General features: G+C 50.3%; 1 protein-coding gene across 7 annotated transcripts in view; it reads left to right on the top strand.

The window, feature by feature from the left end:
* The window catches only part of PI4KA (phosphatidylinositol 4-kinase alpha), a 182,200-nt gene that overhangs the window by 150,158 nt on the left and 4,577 nt on the right, over nt 1–27,465 (top strand). For 6 of the 7 annotated variants that reach the window (XM_077160279.1, XM_077160283.1, XM_077160278.1 and 3 more), the window contains exons 30-45: nt 6,800–6,892; nt 8,657–8,813; nt 9,063–9,190; nt 16,014–16,172; nt 16,447–16,598; nt 18,095–18,202; nt 18,677–18,804; nt 19,729–19,848; nt 20,016–20,095; nt 20,428–20,621; nt 21,539–21,629; nt 21,873–22,040; nt 22,606–22,659; nt 24,312–24,432; nt 25,920–26,049; nt 27,007–27,077. In XM_077160279.1, the coding sequence (XP_077016394.1) occupies nt 6,800–6,892; nt 8,657–8,813; nt 9,063–9,190; nt 16,014–16,172; nt 16,447–16,598; nt 18,095–18,202; nt 18,677–18,804; nt 19,729–19,848; nt 20,016–20,095; nt 20,428–20,621; nt 21,539–21,629; nt 21,873–22,040; nt 22,606–22,659; nt 24,312–24,432; nt 25,920–26,049; nt 27,007–27,077 (1,954 nt within the window). Of the gene's footprint in view, nt 1–6,799; nt 6,893–8,656; nt 8,814–9,062; nt 9,191–16,013; nt 16,173–16,446; nt 16,599–18,094; nt 18,203–18,676; nt 18,805–19,728; nt 19,849–20,015; nt 20,096–20,427; nt 20,622–21,538; nt 21,630–21,872; nt 22,041–22,605; nt 22,660–22,974; nt 24,284–24,311; nt 24,433–25,919; nt 26,050–27,006; nt 27,078–27,465 lie in introns of those variants that run through there. The other variant, XM_077160284.1, reaches the window with a different exon arrangement.

Genomic DNA, 27,465 nt, shown 5'->3' with positions numbered 1-27,465 from the left:
TAACCCAACATTTAGAAATGATTCCATTCTACATATGCAATCAGTAATTCTTAACATTATCACATAGATGCATGATCATCATTTCTTTACTAAGATTTAGGAAAAGAACTAGCAAAACAACAGAAAAAGATATAGAATGTTAATATAGAGAAAAAAATAAAAATAATAATAATAGTAAAAAAAGAAAAAAAAAAGACAGACAAAAAAAAAACCTATAGCTCAGATGCAGCTTCATTCAGTGTTTTAACATGATTACTTTACAATTAGGTATTATTGTGCTGTCCATTTTTGAGTTTTTGTATCTAGTCCTGTTGCACAGTCTGTATCCCTTCAGCTCCAATTACCCATTATCTTACCCTGTTTCTAACTCCTGCTGGACTCTGTTACCAATGACATATTCCAAGTTTATTCTCGAATGTCGGTTCACAGCAGTGGGACCATACAGTATTTGTCCTTTAGTTTTTGGCTAGACTCACTCAGCATAGTGTTCTCTAGGTCCATCCATGTTATTACATGCTTCATAAGTTTATTCTGTCTTAAAGCTTCATAATATTCCATCATATGTATATACCACAGTTTGTTTAGCCACTCGTCTGTTGATGGACATTTTGGCTGTTTCCATCTCTTTGCAATTGTAAATAACGCTGCTATAAACATTGGTGTGCAAATGTCCGTTTGTGTCTTTGCCCTTAAGTCCTTTGAGTAGATACCTAGCAATGGTATTGCTGGGTCGTATGGCACGTCTATATTCAGCTTTTTGAGGAACCACCAAACTGCCTTCCACAGTGGTTGCACCATTTGACATTCCCACCAACAGTGGATAAGTGTGCCTCTTTCTCCGCATCCTCTCCAGCACTTGTCATTTTCTGTTTTGTTGATAATGGCCATTCTGGTGGGTGTGAGATGATATCTCATTGTGGTTTTGATTTGCATTTCTCTAATGGCCAGGGACATTGAGCATCTCTTCATGTGCCTTTTGGCCATTTCTATTTCCTCTTCTGATAGGTGTCTGTTCAAGTCTTTTTCCCATTTTGTAATTGGGTTGGCTGTCTTTTTGTTGTTGAGTTGAACAATCTCTTTATAAATTCTGGATACTAGACCTTTATCTGATATGTCATTTCCAAATTTTGTCTCCCATTGTGTAAGCTGTCTTTCTACTTTCTTGATGAAGTTCTTTGATGCACAGAAGTGTTTAATTTTGAGGAGCTCCCATTTATTTATTTCCTTCTTCAGTGCTCTTGCTTTAGGTTTAAGGTCCATAAAACCACCTCCAATTGTAAGTTTCATAAGATCTCTCCCTACATTTTCCTCTAACTGTTTTATGGTCTTAGACCTAATGTTTAGATCTTTGATCCATTTTGAGTTAACTTTTGTATAGGGTGTGAGATACGGGTCCTCTTTCATTCTTTTGCATATGGATATCCAGTTCTCTAGGCACCATTTATTGAAGAGACTGTTCTGTCCCAGGTGAGTTGGCTTGACTGCCTTATCAAAGATCAAATGTCCATAGATGAGAGGGTCTATATCTGAGCACTCTATTAGATTCCATTGGTCGATATATCTATCTTTATGCCAATACCATGCTGTTTTGACCACTGTGGCTTCATAATATGCCTTAAAGTCAGGCAGCGCGAGACCTCCAGTTTCATTTTTTTTCCTCAAGATGTTTTTAGCAATTCGGGGCACCCTGCCCTTCCAGATAAATTTGCTTATTGGTTTTTCTATTTCTGAGAAATAAGTTGTTGGGATTTTGATTGGTATTGCATTGAATCTGTAAATCAATTTAGGTAGGATTGACATCTTAACTATATTTAGTCTTCCAAGCCATGAACACGGTATGCCCTTCTATCTATTTAGGTCTTCTGTGATTTCTTTTAACAGTTTTTTGTAGTTTTCTTTATATAGGTTTTTTGTCTCTGTAGTTAAATTTATTCCTAAGTATTTTATTCTTTTAGTTGCAATTGTAAATGGGATTCGTTTCTTGATCTCCCCCTCAGCTTGTTCATTACTAGTGTATAGAAATGCTACAGATTTTTGAATGTTGATCTTGTAACCTGCTACTTTGCTGTACTCATTTATTAGCTCTAGTAGTTTTGTTATGGATTTTTCCGGGTTTTCGACGTATAGTATCATATCGTCTACAAACAGTGATAGTTTTACTTCTTCCTTTCCAATTTTGATGCCTTGTATTTCTTTTTCTTGTCTAATTGCTCTGGCTAGAACCTCCAACACAGTGTTGAATAATAGTGGTGATAGTGGACATCCTTGTCTTGTTCCTAATCTTAGGGGGAAAGTTTTCAATTTTTCCCCATTGAGGATGATATTAGCTGTGGGTTTTTCATATATTCCCTCTATCATTTTAAGGAAGTTCCCTTGTATTCCTATCTTTTGAAGTGTTTTCAACAGGAAAGGATGTTGAATCTTGTCAAGTGCCTTCTCTGCATCAATTGAGATGATCATGTGATTTTTCTGCTTTGATTTGTTGATATGGTGTATTACATTAATTGATTTTCTTATGTTGAACCATCCTTGCATACCTGGGATGAATCCTACTTGGTCATGATGTATAATTCTTTTAATGTGTTGTTGGATACGATTTGCTAGAATATTATTGCGGATTTTTGCATCTATATTCATTAGAGAGATTGGTCTGTAGTTTTCTTTTTTTGTAATATCTTTGCCTGGTTTTGGTATGAGGGTGATGTTGGCTTCATAGAATGAATTAGGTAGTTTTCCCTCCACTTCGATTTTTTTGAAGAGTTTGAGCAGGATTGGTACTAATTCTTTCTGGAATGTTTGGTAGAATTCACATGTGAAGCCATCTGGTCCTGGACTTTTCTTTTTAGGAAGGTTTTGAATGACTGATTCAATTTCTTTACTTGTGATTGGTTTGTTGAGGTCATCTATTTCTTCTTGAGTCAAAGTTGGTTGTTCATGTCTTTCCAGGAACCCGTCCATTTCATCTAAATTGTTGTATTTATTAGCGTAAAGTTGTTCATAGTATCCTGTTATTACCTCCTTTATTTCTGTGAGGTCAGTGGTTATATCTCCTCTTCCATTTCTGATCTTATTTATTTGCATCCTCTCTCTTCTTCTTTTTGTCAATCTTGCTAAGGGCCCATCAATCTTATTGATTTTCTCATAGAACCAACTTCTGGTCTTATTGATTTTCTCTATTGTTTTCATGTTTTCAATTTCATTTATTTCTGCTCTAATCTTTGTTATTTCTTTCCTTTTGCTTGCTTTGGGATTAGTTTGCTGTTCTTTCTCCAGTTCTTCCAAGTGGACAGTTAATTCCTGAATTTTTGCCCTTTCTTCTTTTTTGATGTAGGCATTCAGGGCAATAAATTTCCCTCTTAGCACTGCCTTTGCTGCGTCCCATAAGTTTTGATATGTTGTGTTTTCGTTTTCATTCGCCTCGAGGTATTTACTAATTTCTCTTGCAATTTCTTCTTTGACCCACTCGTTGTTTAAGAGTGTGTTGTTGAGCCTCCACGTATTTGTCAATTTTCTGGCACTCCGCCTATTATTGATTTCCAACTTCATTCCTTTATGATCTGAGAAAGTGTTGTGTATGATTTCAATCTTTTTAAATTTGTTAAGACTTGCTTTGTGACCCAGCATATGGTCTATCTTTGAGAATGATCCATGAGCACTTGAGAAAAAGGTGTATCCTGCTGTTGTGGGATGTAATGTCCTATAAATGTCTGTTAAGTCTAGCTCATTTATAGTAATATTCAGATTCTCTATTTCTTTATTGATCCTCTGTCTAGATGTTCTGTCCATTGATGAGAGTGGTGAATTGAAGTCTCCAACTATTATGGTATATGTGTTTATTTCCCTTTTCAGTGTTTGCAGTGTATTCCTCACGTATTTAGGGGCATTCCAGTTCGGTGCATAAATATTTATGATTGTTATGTCTTCTTGTTTAATTGTTCCTTTTATTAGTATATAGTGTCCTTCTTTGTCTCTTTTAAGTGTTTTACATTTGAAGTCTAATTTGTTGAATATTAGTATAGCTATTCCTGCTCTTTTCTGGTTGTTATTTGCATGAAATATCTTTTCCCAACCTTTCACTTTCAACCTATGTTTATCTTTGGGTCTAAGATGTGTTTCCTGTAGACAGCATATAGAAGGATCCTGTTTTTTAATCCATTCTGCCAGTCTATGTCTTTTGATTGGGGAATTCAGTCCATTAACATTTAGTGTTATTACTGTTTGGATAATATTTTCCTCTAACATTTTGCCTTTTGTATTCTATATATCATATCTGATTTTCCTTCTTTCTACACTCTTTTCCATATCTCTCTCTTCTGTCTTTTTGTATCTGACTCTAGTGCTCCCTTTAGTATTTCTTGCAGAGCTGGTCTCTTGGTCACAAATTCTTTCAGTGACTTTTTGTTTGAGAATGTTTTAATTTCTCCCTCATTTTTGAAGGATAATTTTGCTGGATATAGGAGTCTTGGTTGGCAGTTTTTCTCTTTTAGTATTTTAAATATATCATCCCACTGTCTTCTAGCTTCCATGGTTTCTGCTGAGAAATCTACACAAAATCTTATTGGGTTTCCCTTGTATGTAATGGATTGTTTTTCTCTTGCTGCTTTCAAGATCTTCTCTTTCTCTTTGACCTCTGACATTCTAACTAGTAAGTGTCTTGGAGAACGCCTATTTGGGTCTAATCTCTTTGGGGTGCGCTGCACTTCTTGGATCTGTAATTTTAGGTCTTTCATAAGAGTTGGGAAATTTTCAGTGAAAATTTCTGCCATTATTTTTTCTCCTCCTTTTCCCTTCTCTTCTCCTTCTGGGACACCCACAACACGTATATTTGTGCGGTTCATATTGTCCTTGAGTTCCCTGATACCCTGTTCAAATTTTTCCATTCTTTTCCCTATAGTTTCTGTTTCTTTTTGGAATTCAGATGTTCCATCCTCCAAATCACTAATTCTATCTTCTGTCTCTTTAAATCTATCATTGTAGGTATCCATTGTTTTTTCCATCTTTTCTACTTTGTCCTTCACTTCCATAAGTTCTGTGATTTGTTTTTTCAGTTTTTCTATTTCTTCTTTTTGTTCAGCCCATGTCTTCTTCATGTCCTCCCTCAATTTATCGATTTCGTTTTTGAAGAGGTTTTCCATTTCTGTTCGTATATTCAGCATTAGTTGTCTCAGCTCCTGTATATCATTTGAACTATTGGTTTGTTCCTTTGATTGGGCCATATTTTCAGTTTTCTGAGCGTGATCCATTATCTTCTGCTGGCGTCTGGGCATTTAGTCAGATTTCCCTGAGTGTTCGACCCAACAGGTTGAAAGATTTTTCTGTGAAATCTCTGGGTTCTGTTTTTCTTATCCTGCCCAGGAGGTGGCACTCGTGGCACACGTTTGTCTGCGGGTCCCACCAGTAAAAGGTGCTGTGGGTCCTTTAACTTTGGAAAACTCTCGCCGTGGGGGATGTTCGCCAGCCGAAGCGGCTTGGAAGAGTGCCAGCCGGCCGGGGATCCAAACGCAGGGAGGGTCACCGGCCGCCGCAGCCTGGGAGAGCAGCCGTCCGAATCTCCTAGCCGGCCCGGGGCGCCAAGCGTGGCGGGAGGGCGCTAGCCGCCGCGGCCCGGGAGAGTGCACCGTTTCCAGCTGGACCGGGAAGCCACGTGTTTGGAAGGGACCCCGGTCACCGTTCTCCGCGACCTGGGGATCTCTGATCCAATTCTCCCAGTTGATCCCGGGGCCCGCACGTGGGGGGGGCGCCAGCCGCCGCGGCTTGAGGGGCCCGCCTGTCCAATTCTCCCAGCTGGCCCGGGAAGGAGGAAGGGAGGGACTCCGGGCGCTTGCCGCCCCGGCCCGGGGAAGCCCGTGCCCCTCGGCGATCTCACCGGAGCGGGTTCTCCCAGACTGTCAGCCGTTCCAGAATGGGGTACGCTGTCTTCTTGATTTCTTTCGTGGCTCCGGGAGCTGTTCTGTATCATTTCTACTCCCCTAGTAGCTGTTCTGGAGGAGGAACTAAGACCGCGCGTCTTACTAAGCCGCCATCTTCTCTGGAAGTTCTGAAAATCTTTTTAATTATGGAATTTGTCTCTAATTAAACTGTGGTCCAAAACGAATCCATATACAATTGTTTTGCCTTCGTTCCCATTAATATAACTTGAGACCCTGAAGTATTCTAAGGATTTCTTTAAAAAAAAAAAGTTATGTTGGAAACATACTGCAATCTAACATTTCCCATCTTCACCACATTCAAATATATGTTCAGAAGTTCACTGGTATTAATTACGCTCACGATGTTGCAGGACTGACACCACCATCCAGAACTTTTCCATCACCCCACGCAGAAACTGTGTACCCACTGAGCAAAAACTTCCTATTCCTCACCCTTACCCCAGCCCCTGCTGCCCTGTGATCCACTGTCTGTCTCTGTGAATTTGCATACTGTAGTTATTTCAGGTAAGTGAGAAAATACAGTATCTGCCCTTTTCCGTCTGGCTTATTTCCCTTACATGATGTCTTCAGGTTCATCCACATCGTTGCAGGTATCCAAACCTCATTCCATGTTATGGCCGAGTTACATTCCATTGCCTGGAGAGACCACATTTTGTTTCTCAATTTGTCTGTTGAGTTGAGTCCACCTTTTGGAAATTGTGATGAGCATGGGTATACAAATAGCTGTTTGAGTCCCCGCTTTCACTTCTTTTGGCTGTGTACCTAGAAGTGGGTCGCTAGGTCTGAAGATCTGAACTTGAATTCTTAATTAGGTTTAAAAAAAACATGTATTACAGCGGTCTGAAATACACACTGATACTTGTCTCTAGGCAACCCAGCTAACTGAGCGCCCAGCCTGCGTAAAGAAAGATTACTCCAACTTCATGGCATCCCTGAATCTGCGCAACCGCTATGCTGGAGAGGTATTTCTCTTCCCTTTGTGTGTTCTGGGGTGCTTGCCAGTCAGCTCCTCCCAAATGGAAAGCAAGCGGGGGTCTGCGTGAATGTGGGAGAAATGATAGAACACCCTCTCTTTTTTTAAAAAATTTTAATTAATAAAACCAATGCATATACAATATGAACATTTTTTTCCATTACATAGTTGTATATTCATCATCATGATCATTTCTTAGAATATTTGCATCAATTCAGAAAAAAAATAAAAAGACAGAAAAAAATTCATGCATACCATACCCCTTACCCGTCCCTTTCATTGATCACTAGCATTTCATTCTACTAAATTTATTTTAACATTTGTTGCCCCTGTTATTTATTATTTTTAATCTGTATGCTTACTCATCTGTCCATAAGGTACATAAAAGAAACATCAGACACAGGGTTTTCACAATCGCACAGTCACACTGCAAAAACTATATCATTATACAATCATCTTCAAAAAACATGGCCACTGGAACACAGCTCTACATTTTCAGGCGGTTCCCTCCAGCCTCTCTGTTGCACCTTAATTAAAAAGGTGATATCTATTTAATGCGTAAGAATAACCTCCAGGATAACCTCTCGACTCTGGAATCTCTCAGCCATTGACTCTTTTTGTCTCATTTCACTCTTCCCCCTTTTGGTCGAGAAGATTTTCTCAATCCCTTGGTGTTGAGTCCCATCTCATTCTAGGATTTCTGTCCCACGTTGCCAGGAAGATAGAACACCCTCCTTTTAAGTAGACCTGGAAGCTTGGAGCCTGAAACCATGCCCCAAAATGCCTATAATAGCTCCTTACCACCCACACTAGAGCTATACCCAGCCATTCTTTTTCCTGGTGGGCTTTTTTTTCCCCTAACATTGTAACAAACATTTGTTGGGTGCCATGCCTTATCCTGGGCATTAGGTGAGGCATAAAAACCATTATTCCAATTTTGCAGCTAAACAAACTGAGGTCCCAAGCTGAAGTCACTTAACCATAGTCTTCGGGTAGAGCTGGGCTGGAGCCCTTTCTCTCACTCCGAATGAGGGCTTCTGTCCAGCACACCACGGTATGCTCCTCTCTGGGCCTTGGTCTCCCCACCCACACAGCACAAAAGGAAGAGGCTGGTGTGCGCCATTGTAAAGGCTCCTGGCCATTCCCAAAGCCTGTCAGCGGCCTCTCTGGGTGGGCCTGCTCCCCAAAGGAGCATGCACTCAGCAGCCACTACCCCACATGCTCCCAGCTTCTGGGAGGTGCTCTTAGAGGCCGTCAGCCTTGTTTGGAATGGCTCGGCAGTGGTGGGAAGCTGTCTTCATGGGCTAGGCTTGGTTTTTGGGAAGAGCCGAGACCTCCTTTATCATCATTCTTTAAATAAGAGAGCAACCCTTTCTTTAAAAAACAAAAAACAAGGTATGACTTTAAAACTAGTGAGGCTGATAGTCTTGTTTTGAATCCTTGACTCAGAGGGAGCTCTGTGTGTCCACCCCACGTCTGTGCAGTCCTGCTGTGGGCCAGGCCCTGGCTTGGTACTGGAATGCAAGGATGACATGACCCAGTCCCTGCCCTCAGGGAACATCTCAGAGGGCGGGAAGGCCAGCTGGCGTTTCTAAAAGAGCAGTCCCCAAAATGCCACGAGCTCTCAGCGTGCATGAGCTCTCGTTTAAGATGGCGAAACCCCGCCAGTCAGGCCACAAGTGGGCAGGGGGCTGCCAGGCCTGCCCGAGGGCCTGGATTGGGGTATCTCTGCTGACGGGCATGCTTCCTGCAGGTGTATGGGATGATCCGATTCTCAGATGCAACCGGCCAGATGTCCGACCTGAACAAAATGATGGTGCAAGAGCTGAACGCAGCGTTGGAGCTCAGCAAACCTCAGCCTTACACACAGGCCATGTTCAAGCTGACCGCAATGCTCATCAGCAGCAAAGGTAACAGGTTCCTTCTAGGCCAGGCCAGAGGTCATCTTCGCCAGCCTTAGTAAGTGGGCTCTGGCTGCACGCTCAGCTGGGCGCTCCCTCCGTAGAGACCTATGTCGTCTCTCCTGGGCGGGAAGCAGGTCAGAGGCCGGTTTGTTGTCCCCTGAATCGTTGGCACAGCTGGTGCTCACTGGCTTTTCCACGGGGGACTGCGTTCTGCCAACATTTGGGGACATCTGAGCCACCTGTGTCTTCTTCCAGATTGCGACCCACAGCTCCTACACCATCTGTGTTGGGGGCCCCTCCGGATGTTCAATGAGCACGGCATGGAGACCGCCCTGGCCTGCTGGGAGTGGCTGCTGGCCGGCAAGAACGGCGTGGAAGTGCCGGTAGGACCCTCCTGAGCCAGCGGGGCTGTGCGGGAAGCCCAGAGGCCCTAAGCATGGCCCTCACCACTCAGGCTCAGCATCCTGACGTGTTAAATGGTGGTGGTGGTGCTTAGCCATGGAGGGCGGGTGAGAACGTGTGTTAAAGGCACCCCACCCCCGTGCCCGGGAGCTGTTCCTTTCAGAGCCTTGGTAGGGCTCCACATCCCCTGAAATTGCCGGCCTCGCTAGCGCGCCTGTGTCCTGGTGCACAAGGACCTGGCTCTCGGCCTACACACCTGTGGCAGCTACCTCGCCTTGTGTCCATGTTTTTGAATTTGCTGCAGGGTGGGACTCACTGAGAAGGTTATTCTTGCCCTTTATTTGATTGCTTGAGCACCCGGTAATGATTTAATTTTTCAGAGATCCCACTAACTTTTCTGATGGTAGGAGAGTTGATGGGATTTTTTCCTGCATTTTTCAGGATCATTTGAGATTAGTAGACAAAGGAGCTTTATGTCTTGTTCCCAAGATGGAGTTAGAATGCCCCACCCGATGGTGGCCGTGCTGGCCCTGAGGCCTGGCCCTTGCCTGCTGTTAAGCCCGAGTAGGCTCCAAGCCGCCAAACCACTCAGGGTTCTGAGGCCATGTTCAGTGGCTCAGTTCTGGGGGAGATTATCTACTCAGGGAGGGGCGCCCTCCTTGCTGTCAAAAGAAGCTGGCCAGGACGCTGTCTGGACCCCTTCTCAGGGGAGCTGCACTGCAGCCTGCAGGGGCTCTGACCTGGGAGCAATGCTGGAGCCCCTCTGGGCGTCCCCTCCTTCTAGGGAGGATGAGCCATCATCCCCTCTCCCAGTCCTCTCTCCCTCTTCTTTATCAGGCCCCATGACCTTGGCAAGTTTCTTAGCCTCTTTGTTTCGGTTCCTCATCTATGCAATGAGAAATAACGAGGGTGCTGTTTTATAACATGGAAATATTTCCTCCTTTCTCTTCATCCCTCAAGGGGACTTTGCCCAAAATACTCTGGGATGTATCAGGACATCACATCAACCTGTACAAACTATCAGGAACTCACTCCCTATTCACGGTTCCATGTAATTATGGTTTTCGAATAAACTGACCAAAGAAGTTAAATTACATAGTATTCTACTGAAAATATATATGTGTACTAAATAAACTTCTCTCCCTTTGGTCCCACACAGAAGTTGAAGTTTTCATATACATTCAGTATCATCCTTTACCCTTTAGTCTGATTTACCTTAGTCCTAACCAGATTAGCTACAGTCAAATCTCTAGTTGAATTTTGATCACTTTTTCAACTTTTTAAACTGTTGCTCTGTGGGGTGATGCTGAGTTTCAGAGCTGCAGAACTCTAGCTCTGAGTCTCGAGTGTCACACAGAGACCTGAAGTTCTAGGGAACAATCAGGTTATACACACAAAGACTTCAGCATCTCAGAATTTAGAAATAAGAGTTACAATTCCTGAATACTGATGACTGCTGTAAGAGCTCACAATCTAGGAACCTTTACAACAAGCTCCAACCTGATAACCCACGCTCTTGGGTTCAGTTTTTATGAAAATGAAATGGTCTGAGGCACCTCCAGGGCTGATCAGAGTGTCCAGCTCGCGGGCGCTGCCTGCCAGCCGCTAACTCTTGACTGCGAGAGAGGCGGCAGCCAGCTCTGCAATGGCCGAGCTCAGGGTCCTTCTGCTGTGCTCCAGCTGCCTTGAAAAATGGACAGCTCTGTCCCCTAGAAAGATGCCAGGAGGAATGCAGCCCATCCTCTCCCGGCACCAGGCCGGCCCTGGGTGGGGTTGGGGGACTGGTGGGCTGGAAGGTCGGACTGGTGGGCAGGCAAATGGCCGCGTCCATACCTAGAGCACAGCCTGCTGCTGTGTCCCATCCTGGCTGTCTGGGAATCCTTTCCCTGCAGCTCTCTGCTGACTTGGACCTCATGTACCTAGTTCTGACCGGCAGCCCCAAGGAGTACCTTTTGCAAGTGCGGACAGCTCGCTCTCCTTTGGAGGGCTGAGAAAGGAGCCCAGCAGGGGTGGCAGTGTCCCAAGTCCCCACCCGGGCCTCCTTGAGCTCCAGGCCACAGCAAGTCACCCTGGAATGAAAGCTGTCGGCACCTCCCTTCTTGTGTGCACTCTCTGGACAGGACGTGAAGGGTATTCTCAGTTTGGATAAGCCCTTAGCCTCTACAAGCTTCTGTTGCTTTTCTGCAGAATAAGGCATGCGAGCAATAGTTCTCCCTTTCTCAGTTACTGAGAGGACCAAACAATTCGGCCTGGTAAACTCGAAAGTTCTGTGACAGTGTTGGTAGCCTTCATGTGCGCTGTGGCATTGCTCTGCCCCGGCCCCACCATGGTAGTGCCTGCTTCCACGGGCTCTCCCACCCCAGTGAAGCCAGGGCCTTCATGAAAGCCACTTGCCCTCTCAGCACGCACCCCCCATCCCCCAACACCACCTCTCTGGGCCTTCATAGGGGACCAGGTATGGCGGTTGCCTGTTCCTGTCCCATCCAGCAGCTTCAGTGACAGGTGACATTGGCAGGGAGCGCCTGTGGCAGCTCACGGCGTTCCTAGGAACTGAACACACCACTTGGTTGTCCACATTCTTTTTGCTGTTGCAAGGAAAGTTTCAGTGCACGTTCTTGTAATAGGTCTTTCTTTGGACAGTTTTGAGGGACAAACAGCTAGGGTCTGAGGATAGACATTTATCTAACTTGAGAAGAAACTGCTCAGCAGTTCTCCAAAGGGTTGATCCTTTTTGCACTCCACCAGCAGTGTGTGAGAGTTCCAGTGGCTCTGTGTCCTCGCTAGTGTCTTTTTTAAATTTTCACTGTTCCAATGGGTATGGCGTGGCATCTCGTTTCAGTTTGCACTTTTGAGGTAACTAGTTATGTTTAGTACTTTTTTTGTACACTTGTTGGCCATTCACATATCTTTATTGGATAGGGCCTGTCCAAGACTTTTGCCCACGTTCTAAAATAATTGTGTTGTGTGTCTTTTTGTTATGGGTATTTGGTAGCTATTAATGTACTCTGGATACAGCTCTTTGGTTGGATATATGTATTGCAGGCACGTTCTCTCCCATTGAAATGGCCCAGGTCTGTCGCTGCCCAGCCCTGGGGGAATAGTCAGGTCCCTCAGTGGGCATTCTCAAGTCCCAGCAGCGCTCAGGGAGGCCGGGAGAGGCTTCCCTGGGTTGTGCTGCCCTCTGTCCAGATGCGCCTCCCCTCTGGGTTCTCCAGGCCTCATCTGCTGGGCTTGGGCTCTGCTTCATCCTCCCTGCAGCCTGGGATGCTTGAGGGGCTCCCCCAGCCCACCCCCACCTGGGGATGGAGAAGGAAGTTGGGGCCAAGAGCACCTGGACCGAGGAAGTGGCAGAGGGCAGGGGTGTCTCTTCAAGCTCCAGGGAGTAGGTGTGTTTGTGCAGGACATGCTGGCTGGCCACCATGGTCAGCAGTGGAAGCGACGGCCACTCGCCTGCCCCAGGGGTCTGCTTGAGGCGGTTTGTGCAAAGAAACCTCGAGCACATACCACCACAGGGCAGGGGTCCTCAGCGTTGCCATCTGCACATAACCAAGGCCAGACTTGTCCTCCCCTGAGAATTGGGGCATCGTGCGGAGGAGGCAGAGGGATGCAGGCAGGTGGGGGAACGCTAGTACAGTGTCAGGTCCTTGCAGAGGCTGGAAGCGAGGACACAGACGACCCTCAGTCCCAAGGGAACACGTGTATCTACAGGACTATCAAAGAACAGAGCATAAAGAAGGCTATGTGTGGTTCATTTCTAGAGAGGAGACTTCAGCAGGAGACAGCGGGCGTGGTGGTCCCTTAGCTAGTGGGTGGGGAGACCAGGCAGCCAGGCAGGGGCAGGTGGGATGGACTGGACTCTGAAAGGCCCCTAAGAAAACAGAGAAGGCAATATGGGTGGGAGGCAGGAAGCAGCTGCCCCTCCCTGTGCCCAACCCCTCTGTGCGGAGTCAGGGGCTCTGTCCCGCTGCTGGACCTGGTATAGATAAAACCGCAGTGCTCCTCACACACCTGTGGTTTATGCACAGTGTCTAGTATAGAAAAAAAAGTTTAAGACATGGAAGAAGCAAGAGAATAGGACTCACATTATAGAGGAACAATCAACAGAAACAGACCCACAGATGACTCAGATGCCAGAGGTAGCAGACGAGGAAGAGATTTCCAACTACCTGTTAAAACCATGTTCAGAGATTTATAGGGAAAGATGGAAAGAATGGGTGAGAACAGAGGGAACCTCAGCAGAGACATGAAAACTAAATTAAAAAAACCAAATGGAAATTCTATAGTTGAGAATTATGATCTCTGAAATCAAAAATATTTAAGATGTTTTAGATAAATGGGTAGAAAGAATGATACAGAAGTTGTAGCAAAATGCTGAATTGGAAAATCTGCATACCTGGTCGGATAAGAGTATATTGAAGTTCTCTATATGGGGTTTGTATCTTTTTTTTTTTCCTAGTTAATGAGAGAATACTTGAGTATTTGTACTATAAATCACAGTCATTGTCCACCGCAGGGTGCATTGGTCATATAGAATCATGTTTTATCCTCTAGCTTTCATTCTAATGACATACCCCACTCTAAACTTTCCCTTTCAACCACAGTCACACACATAATTTAGTGTTAATTACTTTCACAATAATATGCTACCATCATCTCTGTCCATTTCCAGACATTTAAATTCAGCCTAGTTAAACATTCTGCACACATGAAGCATCTGCTTCCCATTCTCTACCCTCATTCTGTTTCCTGGTAACCTGCAGTCAGTACTGTAGCTCTCTGAGTTTACTTATCACAATTGGTTCATGTTAGTGAGATCAACCAATATTTGTTTTTTTGTGTCTGACGTATTGAACTCAGCATAATGTTCTCAAGGTTCATACATGCCATTGCATGCTTCAGGATTTCATTCCTTCTCACAGGTGAATAATATTTCTTCATGTGTATATCCCACATTTTCTTTATCCCTTCATTGGTTGAATTGTTTCCATCTTTTACCAATTGTGAATCGTGCTTCTCTGAACATTGCCATGCACATGTCTGTTCCCATCCCTGCTTTCATTTCCTCCGGGTAGATGCCTAGTGGTGGGATTGCTGGGTCACGTAGCAGCTCTTTACTAGGCTTCCGGTGCCTTCCACAGTGGATGTCCCATTTTACATTCCGAGCAGCAGTGATTGAATGTTCCTATCTTTCCACATCCTCTCCAACCCTTGCAGTTTCCTGTTTGTTTAATAGTAGCCATACTAGTTAGTACCTGTGAAATTTTTATCTCGTTGTGTGAAATATCTCATTGTGAAATGATTGTAGCTTCACCCCTAATAGCTAATGAAGTTGAACATCTTTTCATGTGATTTTTAGACGTTTGTATTTCCTCTTTGAAAAAAACGTCTAGTCGAGTCTTCTTATTGTTGGGTTGAAGGATTTCTTTTATTCTAGATATCAAACCCTTATCAGAGATATATTATCCAAATATTTCTCCCATTGAGTAGTCTACCTTTTCACTTTTTTTGGCAAAGTCTTGTGAAGCACAGAAGTATTCAATTTTGAGGAACCCCATTTGTCTATTTTTTCCCCTTATTGTTTGTGCTTTGGGTGTAAGGTCTAAGAAACCACCACCTACCACCAGACTTTGAAGATGCTTACCTACATTTTCTTCTAAAAATTTTATGCTCCTGGTTCTTATTTATAGTTATTTGATCCATTTCAAGTTAATTTTTATAAGGGGTGAGATAGGGGGGTCCTGTTTCATTCTTTTGGATATGGCTATCCAATTCTCCCAGCACCATTTAATGAAGAGACTGTTCTGTCTGGTTTGTATTATTTTTGTAACTGTTCTGTAAATTAAAAAATATTTTAAAATAAAAAGCTAAAAAATACTTAAGAAAATTTAACAGCAAAATAAATACATTGCAAGAGCACATCAGTGAACTGAAAGGCAGGCAACGTGAAAAAGAAAAACAATTGAAAATCACTGAAGGTCACACCAGCTACAGGACAGTATAAAGTCATGAGCACATGTGTAACTGGAATCCCAAAAGGAGAAGAGAGAGAGGATGGAGCAGGAAAAAAGTATTTAAAGAAATAATTGCTCTAAAGTTTTCCGAATTTGATGAGAAACCTAAATCTTCAAATCTAAGATTTTTAATGAATCCCAGCAGGAAAAAACACACCGTACTGACATCTTAACAACATTAAGTCTTCCAATCCATGAAGACAGAATGTCTTCCCTTTATTTAGGTCCTTGATTTCTTTCAAAAATTGTAGTTTTTAGAGTACAAGTCTCTCACCTCCTTGGTCAGTTTGCTCCTAGGTGCTTTATTGTTCTAGGTGCATTGTAGATGGAATTGTTTTCCTAGTTTCCCTTTCAGATTTCTTTGCCGGTGTATAGACACCGAGCTGACTTGGTGTGTTCATCTTATAACCATGCAGCTGTGCTAATTTGGGTTGCTCAGTTCCAGTAGCTTCCTCGTGGATCCTTAGGGCTTTCTTTATATAGGATCATGTCATCTGTGAGTAGGGCTTTTTCCTTCTTCCTGTCTGGTTTGATGCCTGTAGTTCCTTTTTCCTGCTGCCCGCTGTGGGCAGGGCCCCGGACAGGCTCTGGGGCTCGCCACAGGACAGGGCATCTGCAGAGAGCGCCCTCTGTGTCCAGGTCTCCTGACCCCTCCGGTCGTGAAAGCATACTCAGGCAAACGCCTTCTGTTCAGCGAGCGTGGGTTCCTTTACTAATTATTAAAGAGAATGAAGCAGCCACTACCAACTCTTTGTGCTGCCCCAAGGCACTCACCTGCACTGTGTGCTTTCAGTTCATGCGTGAGATGGCGGGGGCCTGGCAGATGACAGTGGAGCAGAAGTTCGGCCTGTTTTCCGCGGAGATAAAGGAAGCAGACCCGCTCGCAGCCTCGGAAGCCAGTCAGCCCAAGCCCTGCCCCCCCGAAGTGACCCCTCACTACATCTGGATTGATGTACGCCTCCTGCCCCCTGCAGGGCTCCCAGCTCTCCCCCTTCACCCTAACACTGGGCAGAGGCTGCGCCTGGGAGCCCCGCCAGCTTGGGGTTGGCTTTAAGACCACCTTACCTGAGGGGGCGGTGCCACTGTCCAGGAAGGCCCTGACTGCCCCTCCCCACTTCCCCCGGGACCCCTGCCCACCCTCCCTCCCCCTGCAGCCCTGCTCACCCTCCTGCCAGCCCTCAGGCGAGCTGAGGTCCTCAGGACCACATGTCTCCTTTCTCACCCAGTTCCTTGTGCAGAGGTTTGAAATTGCAAAGTACTGCAGCTCGGACCAGGTGGAGATCTTCTCCAGCCTGCTGCAGCGCTCCTTGTCCCTGGACATCGGCGGGGCCAAGGGCAGCATGAACCGCCATGTGGCGGCCATCGGGCCCCGCTTCCGGTGAGGGGCTCTCCTGGGTGGGGGAGGGAAGCATGCATACATCTCAGGCATGTGGTGGAGTGGGGGCAAATCATGGCAGCAGTCGCTAGGCTGATGGGGAAGAACTCATCAGTAACAGCTCCTCACCGTCCCTAGTGGGCCCATGTCCCAGGGGGACATGCCCAGGAAGGTTAAATGGCTCCCCTCTCCTCTCCCGGCCGTCACCATCCTCCTGGTCCCTAGAACCCAACCCTGCCTCTGCTCCTGCGTGGGCCTGCCCTCTGCCACCCCCACCACCCTTGAGACATGCTCCCCTACTGATGCTCGTGTCTGTCCCCCTTCCCCTGCTGGCTTCAGGCCACGGCTCTGACCACGTGGATGATACTCGGGCTTCTCTGTGTGGGATTCCCATGTGGGGTTCCTTGTTCTCCAGAGACCCACAGGCAGGGCTCCCTGCATGGGACCTGGGCGTGTCCAGCCTGAACCAGCTGCCCTCCCAGGCAGGGTGGGAAGAGCCAGTGAGGCAGGGCTGGGTGCATTCATGAGGGGCCACACGCCCACAGGGTCTCAGGACACCCCTGCCGGAATTATTATAGTCTGCTGTGGGTCAGGGGGCAGGCCCGGACTGCCGAGGAGACCAGGGTACCAGGTCAGGGGCTAGTGGCCCCAAGAGAGCCAGGGAAGGTCTCAGCTGGGTCTCTAGTCCTTGGTGGTCAGAGGCTGGGAGGACACGGGCCTGGCTAAGGCATAGAACCCTGCGCCTTCTCTCCTCCCCCTTCTTCTACCCTCCCCCTGCCTGCTCCTCAGCCTGCTGGTCAGTGGTGCCTGGACTTGGCCTCAGGCCCTCTCCTGTGCCTCCATGGAAGACCCTCAAATCTACCATCTCCTTCCTGCTCTGGCCCTCCCCACAGCCACCCAGGCCCTCCTGGGCAGCAGTCCTCAACCAGCTGCACGAAGGGGTGCATCTTTTTATTCCACCCTGCACCATCAGGGCACTGCAGGTGGCTGTGCAGAGACCAGCATGCACCTGCCCTTGGGGAAGCCCCGGGGGGACCTGCACCCCTCTGTGGAGACTATAGAGGCCTATCCCTGTCAGGGGTTCTCCCTGGCACCCCCAGATGGGATGGCTTATCTCTGCACCTCTCCCAGGCAGTAACTGCCCAGCAGACAGGACCATCTCCAGCCGCCAAAGCCTGGCCTGGAAGAAACCAGGCACTGGGAATTTTTCACCGGGATCAAACGTCCCACCCTCGCAGCCCCTAGAGAAAGGACTTCTTTAGATGATTATCATGCTGGTTTCTGGCTGAGGCAGATGACATGCCGACTATTGATTTACCCTTCAGCAAAAGCGAAGGCTTTAATCCATTTCCTGAGATATTTGTGTGGAATAACAAGCCAGGGAGCAGCTGCCTTGACTGCTGCCTGGGCCCTGCCAGGTGGGCACAGCCTGTGCCCGGGCAGCAGAGTTTTCATGGGGCCAGCCCAGCCCTGACCCAGCTGCGGGGCTTCCCTTCTAGGCTGCTGACGCTGGGGCTTTCTCTATTGCACGCCGACGTGGTCCCAAATGCCACCATCCGCAACGTGCTTCGGGAGAAGATCTACTCCACGGCTTTTGACTACTTCAGGTACCACCTCCCGCGTGGGTGGCACCAGCTTCCAGAGGCCCCCACCCCACCCCGCCCAGCCCCAGGGCCTCCTTGTCTAGCAGCAGCCCGCCACCGCAGAGCTCAGCACCCAGCCCAGGCTGGGCATGCACGTGTTTCCGTCGTCAAATGACACAGGAGACTTAAGTGTATCCCACATAACCTGTCAGCACAAATGACTGCTGCTTGGAGAACTGAAAGCCTGCGCCACTGAGGCCAGACACACGGGGCCACCAGGTTTCCTGTCCACCGCTAGCTCCCCAGTCACATGGACAGGAAGGCCTGGGATCATGCTATTCCCGCCAGAGCTGTGGAGGGTTCTGACGGAATCAGCTGCACGTTGTCTTCTCCTGGTTACGTGACCACCCACGTCCCCTCCCACTGCCCTATAGCACAGCTGGCTTCTGGTCCCGGGTTCCAGCCCCTCAGCTCTCCCTGACTTGTGGTTGCTTTCAGCTGCCCCCCGAAGTTCCCCACTCAAGGAGAGAAGAGGCTGCGTGAAGATATAAGCATAATGATTAAGTTTTGGACTGCCATGTTCTCAGATAAGAAATACCTCACTGCCAGCCAGCTCGTCCCCCCAGGTAAGTGCTGTTCTCGGGGGTACGTGGCGGGCAGCCCTGAGCCCCTGGTCAAAGAAGAAAGTGAAGCTCAGCAGCCCTCACATCCCCCGAGCCTAGAGACCCAGGGCCTGCCTGCTGCCTCTCCCCTGGAGCCCAGGGGTTTGGGCTATGGATTGAGCATGAGCTGAAGACCGTGCATGCACCCTGGGCAGAACCCGTTCCCTGGACGCCTGGGTTTCTGCACAGACATCTCCCGGGCCCACCCAGCTAAGCACCCAGGTCCCAGGCCGCTGCAATCTAATGGGAGAGGCGAGCAAGCACCAGGGGCTTTGCACAGGAGGGGCTGTGAGTGCCCCTCGAGGATACCCGGCCCAGCCCGAGTTGGGGAACCAGGAGAGGACATCTGAGCCGTGCCTCTGAGAACAAGCAGGAGTTGGCCAGGGAGGACAGGGGCCGTGAGCGCTGCAGGCAGGGCGCTGTGGGTGGCAGGCCTGATGCGGCGGACTTCCCAGTGGGGGTCTCCCTCTTGCTTCCTCTAGTCCCCAAGTACACAGCACAGCCTGTGGAGCATCAGCCCAGCTCCCTGGGGGGAGGCAGACAAGCTTAGAGCGCGGACACCACTGTCTCCTGAGCCAGCCTCTGCTTAGAGGCAGGGACGTGCCCTGCTGGGATCCACGTATCCAGAGGGAACTGTTTGTATGGTTTTAGTCCACTTTAAAGGCAAGGAGGAAGATAGAAAATTTTAGAAAACTTTCCATCTAAATGATGAAACCCAAGAATTTCTGAAATGTTTAGAAACTCACTATCCCGAAGACCCGTCCTCAGCTGGGCTGGGCCTTGCCAGCCCGTCCCTATGGGCTCAGTGAAGCACCCCGGGGTCCCTTAGCTCCCAAGAGGCCCTACTGAGGTAGCCCCAATGCGTCATCCCCTCCTGCCTGCCCACAGATAACCAGGACACGCGCAGCAACTTGGACATAACTGTCGGCTCCCGACAGCAGGCCGCACAGGGCTGGATCAACACCTACCCGCTGTCCAGCGGCATGTCCACCATCTCCAAAAAGTCAGGTTGGTTGCAGCGGTGCTTATAACATGCCGGCCATGCCCTGCACCTGTCCTGATGGCCCTGTGGCAGCTTCAGCCTGGGAGAGGGCATGGGGACCAGTCCCTCTGGGTCCGGAAACTGGGAGTGGGCAGGCAGCCCCAAGGGTACACGAGTGCTTCTTCTTGCCCAGGGATGTCAAAGAAAACCAACCGCGGCTCCCAACTGCACAAGTACTACATGAAGCGCCGGACACTGCTGCTATCCCTGCTGGTGTGTCCCACGTGGGGCTGTCTGGCCCTGCCCCACGCTGCCGGGACCCCCACCAACATGGCACCTGGGACCCCTGGCCCAGAGCACCTGGGATCCCTGCCCACACGGCTCCCGGGACCCCCACCCACACAGCACCTGGGACCCCTGGTCCAGAGCACCCAGGACCCCCACCTACACAGCACCTGGGACCCCTGGTGCAGAGCACCCAGGACCCCACCCACACAGCACCTGGGAACCCCTGGCCCAGAGCACCTGGGACCCCCACCCACACAGCTCCTAGACCAGCACCTGGGCCTACAAGGGTGCATGGGGCATTTTGTCTGCTTCTGCAGGCCACCGAGATCGAGCGCTTAATCACGTGGTACAACCCCCTATCGGCCCCCGAGCTAGAGCTGGACCAGGCGGGAGAGAGCAGCGTGGCCAACTGGAGGTCCAAGTACATCAGCCTGAGTGAGAAGCAGTGGAAGGACAACGTGAACCTCGCCTGGAGCATCTCGCCTTACCTGGCTGTGCAGCTGCCTGCTAGGTGGGCCCAGGAATGTGGGAGGCGCATTAGCTGGCTCAGGAGCAGGGCTCGGAAGGGTTCGAGCTGGGGGGTAAACGTGAGGTGGAAGGGGGGCGAGTAGGGTGGCGGCTGTAAGTGTGGCATGGGTGGGGGGGTGGGGCATGGCTGCTCAGCAGGTGGGATAGAGCACCCTTAGTGGTCAGCCCGCCCAACAGCTCTATGCAGTTGGTACGTCATCACACTCTCAGGATTCTGTGGAAATCCCAGCCGAGGCACTGGAGCACCCAGGGTCCCAAGAAAACAAGGGCAAATTCAGGGCAGTGGCCCCATTTCAGGGGAGGAGAGCTCATCTCCAGGCAGAGGGGGCCTGCTCCTTCCTGGAGCCCTTCCAGGGATGGACCCTTAGCCTGGCAGTAGCTGCAAGGAGCAGCAGGGCTCCTGTGTGGAGGTTCCACCAGGGGACCCTGGCTTCTGCTTCAGGACTGCCAAGCCCAAGCTTGCCTGCCCACAGCGTCTCCCTTCTGGCACAAGTCTGTCCTCTGGAGCAGGACAGGGGCTTGTTCTGCTGTGCCCATTAAAAAAGACGCATTTGTGTCAGTCTACCTGGGGTCAGCCCAAGCTGGTGGCACCTGAGCTGCCCCCTGTTGGCTCAAGGGCCTTCACAAATGGGCCACCGTGGTGGGTAGGGCAAGGGGGTACCAGAGGGGAATGGAAAACAAAGCAGGTGGGGGAGTTCTACAGGCAAGGACGGGAAAAGGAGGCTTTCCTGTGAGGTGTGAGGACACGCAAGTGTTTCAGAGGCGCCCGCCATTTGGGCACAACTGTTTGTTTTAAACGCTCGCACTCAGACTCAGCACCCGGTCACCGCCTCGGCCACCGGGATGGCCCGGGCACTGGCCTGCATCCCTCCAGCCCGCCCCCGCCCACCCACCCCGCAGGTTCAAGAACACGGAAGCCATCGGGAGCGAGGTGACACGTCTGGTTCGACTGGACCCGGGAGCCGTCAGCAATATCCCGGAGGCCATCAAGGTAGCACAGGCCGCGCCAGGCCTCGAGGTCCCCTTCTGCCCCTTCCCTGACCCCCGTCCTAGCAGGATGCATTGTCATGCATACAGTAGAAAAAAGAGTTCTTCACCTTCACTGTGCTGTGCTACGCGGTGTCATGCACAGCCACATACCCCGTGACGTGAGGCCCATGTCACCTGGCCCCTCACGTAGCGGGTGTTGGCTGCCGCTCCCTGCCCGGGGTGACGCCCTCTGCGTCCCTCCCAGTTCCTGGTCACCTGGCACACCATCGACGCCGATGCGCCCGAGCTCAGCCACGTGCTGTGCTGGGCCCCTGCGGACCCGCCCACAGGCCTCTCCTACTTCTCCAGCATGTACCCTCCGCACCCGCTCACGGCCCAGTACGGCGTGAAGGTTCTCAGGTCTTTCCCTCCGGTGAGTTGGGGCCGTGCCCGGGCCAAGGTGGCCAGGGCTGCTGGGAACGTGCCCTTACCCCATTCCCACCCCATGGCCCCACAAAGTGGGGGCACCCGCATTTGGGGCTGTCCAACAGAAGTGTTTACTTTTCGACTTTAACTAGGTACTTGAGTCACAAACAAGGAAGGGGCCTTGTGTTGGGTCCATTCAAGCAGATGCACACGGCCCAACTCACTGCACCGCCTGGGCCCTCAGCACATGGGCGCCTGCCGGGTGCTCCTCCCCCTCCCGCCCCACACAGGGTGTCCCCGTCCCCATCCCACCCCACCCCAGAGCATCTCTGCCATCCTCAGCCTTTCCCTGAGCTTCTGTCCAGCAGCTGTGAGTTTTAAGGCCCTGGTCATTTTCATTGGGGTCCCTCCAGCCCCTCATCCTGCTGTGGCCTCTGGTGGGGACAGCGTGGGGCTGCGAAGGTTAACAGCGTCCTCAGCAGCGCCTTCGTCTTTGATTTGTTCTGAATGTCTCTAGATGTCCTCCCTCCTCAGAAAGACCCCTGTTGATTCCCTCCTCTCTCCCTTTGCAGGAGGCCATCCTGTTCTACATTCCACAGATCGTACAGGCGCTCAGGTATGACAAGGTAAGAGGCTGCGCCACAAACCACCATCCTGCGACCCTTTCACTCACTCCGGGGCTGTGCTTGGCCGTGGCAGCAGCTCTGGGAAAGGAGCCTCAGTGGCAGGGACTCAGCATCCCCACACCCTCCTGGAGGGCCCACACCCTCCCCCGATGCCTGGGCCCGTGCTTTCTTCTCACTTTGCCTTGTTAGCAAAGCTTTAACTTGACTAGTACTTGACATAAACTGCTTTTATAAAAATCCTAGTTTTCAAAATAACGAGCTAATTCCTTAGTGTCATCCAAAGGAACCAGTGATGTTTTCTGTTGAACGTCACAGGTACTCACGGACTGTAACATACCTGGTAACGCGTCAGCACACTGCAGCTGTCCTTCCTGTCGCTGCTCAGACCACCCCATCCTACAGCCTCAGTAGTCTCTGAGAGCTTCCTGGCTTTCCACGGTGACAAAATGTTCTAGGCCTTTTTTGTCCTTTTCTTCCCTGGGACCTGAAATCTGGTCTGTGAGGCGCCCTGGTTCATTTCAGTGGGAAGTGGGGGTGGGAGACCTTCTGGCTGTGAGGAGAGCTGGCAGCTACCCCCCGCCCTCGGCTGAGCAAACACATGAAGAAATCGGAGTAACATTTCCAATTCAGCTGTGTAGTGTCATTTTTTACTTCTTTGGATTTTGTTTGAATCTGTTCTCTTAATACCAAAAAATCAAGCTCCTAACAAAATGAACCGAATTTTTTTATCCTATTATATATAATTAAGAGTTTCAAACTTACAGTGCCAATATTCATTACTAGCAGTGTGAGCACACATTCCTTCACCTTTCTTTTTATCATGGATATATTTGTCATCAGAGACGTACAAACAGATCACTGCATTTCAAAGTCACTTGAAATGACTACCTCATTGGTTTCTTTTTTTGCTTTCCATTTTTAGGGATTTTTTTTTTAATTAAGCCTAAGGGAGGAACCCAAATGTCTATATGTATTTGTTGTATATAAGCAAACAGCAGACATGGCAGGGGGCAGGAGAGAACAGAGGGAATGAGGCAGGAATGGAGGTTGATCTTTTTCTCTAGATGTACCATGGTTGGTAATTTTGACTTTGGAACTATGTAACAGTTTACATAATCACAAAGCAAAATGACATTTAAAAGCACTGCAAGTTGAATACTCATAATTTCTTGAGATCTTCTCCCCAGGGAGTCATTTCCTGGTGGGAAGTGGCCAGGAAGGAGTTGGGGAGGGCCTCCAGGGGTGGCCACAGGTGTGATGACTCAAAAAGGAAGCATCTGGGTCCTCAGTGGACTCCAGAAGCTCTCCATCATGTTGGAGCACAGCTCTAACCTCACAAATGAGTTGTTAGTACGCAGCCTGCTCACGCCTTACACAGGACGACAGCAGAAACCAGTGAAAGTGGTGGTTCTGAAGACCAGCAGGAAGGAGCAGGTGGGAAGCCCAGAGCCACCTCCTGCCCTGTCACGGAGCTGGCTGCCAGGGTTTGTGCCAGCTACCACAGGCTGGAGCACAGCATGGCCCCAGGGGCTCAGCCCAGACCCTGCAGAGCTTGCCCACCTTCCGAAACCACTCTCTTACCTTCTTCCCGGGTGGCGGAGGAGTCCCTGGCAGAGGGGGCCAGGCCTGGGTGACGGTGGCCCTCTCTGCAGATGGGCTATGTGCGCGAGTACATCCTGTGGGCCGCGTCCAAGTCCCAGCTGCTGGCACACCAGTTCATCTGGAACATGAAAACCAACATCTACCTCGATGAGGAGGGCCACCAGAAAGATCGTGAGTGTGGCCAGGCCTTGCCTGTCCTTGCAGCCCCGGGGAAGCACCTGCTCCTCCGTGAAGACTTTCCTTGCCACCCCCAGGCCTCCTCCCAGCCCCCCTTCTTCTGCAGTGCCCCCCAAGTGCCCGGGACTGAGCTGCTTTCAGTTGGAGATGGTGTCCGGCTCACCCTCAATCCCTGCGCTCAGCCTGGCCCGGGGCTCTGGGGGGCAAGGCGGCCAGTGCAGGCAGGGAGCTTTGCTCTGACCCTGCCAGCCCAGGGCCCTGGATGCTGCTAGAGCTGCCGAGCCCCTCAGAGGGCTTCACTTCCTGTGGATTTACCTCTCAGTGTGGCTCAGCACTGGAAATCAAACTGGGGAATTTAAAAGACAGGCCCATCGCGTGGTATGGTAAATCACACATTTTGTGAAAAATTGTTTTCCAAAACAAAGAATAATGGGTGAGAAGATGATGCCGTTTTACAGCCTTACAAATCCCTTTAACATCTGGCTGAGCACAGGACAGCTGGGCTCATCGTCATGCTGCTGCTGTGGCTGTGGTGGCGCCGAGGAGGGAACTCAGCCTGACAGATGCGACGGGAACCGGGAGGAGGGCTGTGTTCTGATTCTCACTGTGAAAGCAAATGTACAACTTAACCTGTCCCGTTCTAACCCCTTTCGAGGGAGGGAGGAGTACTTTGGTCGCATGCAGGTCCCTGTTGCTTTTACCAAACCTCAACGAGCATTTCTTAGCAGTGACCACGCAGGCCCTGCAGCCACGGTAGTGGCTCCCTGGCCCCAGCCCCCTCCTTCCCCCTCGGACCCTGGCAGCTGTGACACAAGGCACCAGCCATGGGGCAGGGGTCAGCAGTTAGGAAGATCTTCCAGACGCAGACATGTTTCATCCTGCAGAGTCAAAACTCAGTGGGTTAATGCCCTCCCCCTGCCCCACATTTATCAGAAAGGTTTTTAAGGGTTGGGAAGCCATCGCGCTCACAGTGGCTGGTAAGAACTTGCCAGAAATTTTAGTTGCTTTCCTTTAAGTGGAGACACACTTAATTCATTTTCAAGAAAATGTCTGCAAAATCCCTACATCTGAGCAACCATGCTTTGCCTATCCAGTAAAAGGGGCGCTCCTTGGGAAAGGAGCCTGGTTCAGCTCACAACTCCACAGATGTCCAAGGGCTTCTCCTCGGACAACCCCTGTACTTCAGACGTTCCTGGTGCTACAAGGTCATCCGTCCAAGCTGGCCATTTAACCTTGAAGGCAAACCGTGAGGGGTCCGGGGGCCTTTTGGTGCTCGCTGCCCAGCTTGTCCCATCCTGGGCCCAGTGTCTGCAGGCAGACCATGTCCTGGTGTGACTTTGGCCCTGGGACCCACGGCAAGGGTCCTGGGGACCCAGGCATGCACTGCCCATCTAGGTGTTGGGGGCCTGGACGGAATGTCTGGGAGGGTGGGCGGGTTATGCTGGGGGCTGCAGCAGGGTTAGCCTCCTTGTCTTTGCCAGCTGACATCGGTGACCTGCTGGAGCAGCTGGTGGAGGAGATCACAGGCTCCCTGTCAGGCCCCGCCAAGGACTTCTACCAGCGGGAGTTCGACTTCTTCAACAAGATCACCAACGTCTCGGCCATCATCAAGTGAGTGGCCTGGGAAGGCCTTGGGGTCCCGTTGCCTGGGGAGCACTCAGAGAAGACCCCCTGCCCAGGGGAAAGGAAGCGTCTGGTGTGACACCCCGTGACCCTAGATAACTGCCAGGGAGAAGCACTGCTCGGGCAGAGTGGGCCTTTGAAAGCACAGCACAGTGCATGGCCGTGCCCCCTGCAGAAAACAGGTTCATCCGCCTTTGATTCCTTGCACCACCCCAGTCTGAAGTCACTCCTCCCTCCACCTTCCAGAGGGTCCTGGTGGCATCAGGAAAAGCATGTCCAGTCAGCCCTGTGTATGTGGACCCAAAGCCATCCTCGGGCAGCTCGTGCCTTGTCCTTTCAGAGGGGCCTGCGGCTGAGCCTGTCCGTGGGGAGCACTGGGGCCTCTTCTCGCCTTGGTCACCTTTGGGTCCCTCCCACATCTCCTGAGGTCCCCAGGCAGGGTACCAAGCAAATAGTGCTGCTGGCAACTGCTGGCCCATAAAGGTGAAGGGGTGGAGAGAGGCAGCATTCTCAGGGTCGCCATCGTGTGACAGGCATGTTACATCCTGCTTTGAATGCAGGATGTCAGGGACCTGCCCAGGGTCACACAGCAAGCAGGTCAGAGCCAGCATGTGCGCCAGAACGTCCTGCACCCACAGCCAGCCGCCTCCCCACTGGCCTCTGGCAGCTGCTGCTCCCCGGCAAGTGCGACTCAGGCAACCCCACCTGGTGGGGAGCAGACACAGCGGGGAAGCTTCGCCTTGGTCCCCGGGAGCAGTGATGTCCCCTAGGAGGAAGACAGGCAGGGTCTGAGTCGGGCAGGAGCGCTGGTGTTGCCTGGAGAGGAGCCTGGCAGGAAGAGGGGCCGGCAGCACCGTCACCTGCTCCTCCTGTGCCTGGGCCCTGCAGACAGACGGGGCTGGCTGGCCCACGCAGGATACAAAACAAACGTGCCTTGTTTCTCAGGCCCTACCCCAAAGGCGATGAGAGGAAGAAAGCCTGTCTGTCCGCTCTGTCGGAGGTGAAAGTCCAGCCCGGTGAGCAGGTGGCCTGGGAGGGGTGGGCATGCTTGGGCCCAGCTGGGGCAGGGAGTGATGGGGTGACCAGCTGCCCGGCCCCTTGTGGCACCCAATGCCTGAGGACCCCGTCTCCTCTCAGGAATTAGCCCCCACCATGAGCCAGGCACTGCTCCTCAGTGGCTTTCTCTCCTTGCTGCCTACTATTCCCTGAAGGCTGACACACTGCCTTGGGCAGCTGTGGTCTTAGCAAGGGGTTCCTGCACCTCAGTGTCACAAGAGCAGAGTTGGTCCCGCGGGAGAGGTGGGGTGGGCCAGGACAGGGCCTGTGTGCTGGACCCTGTGGGAACTGGAGTCCCAGTGACCAGGTCTGCTTTCTCAAGAGAAGATGGAAATCCAGGGCTCACTG

Source organism: Tamandua tetradactyla, chromosome 5, assembly GCF_023851605.1.
Source record: "Tamandua tetradactyla isolate mTamTet1 chromosome 5, mTamTet1.pri, whole genome shotgun sequence".
NCBI classification, from domain to species: domain Eukaryota; kingdom Metazoa; phylum Chordata; class Mammalia; order Pilosa; family Myrmecophagidae; genus Tamandua; species Tamandua tetradactyla.
The sequence above is the reverse complement of the archived record's forward strand: the minus strand, read 5'-3'. Positions and strand labels throughout refer to the sequence as shown.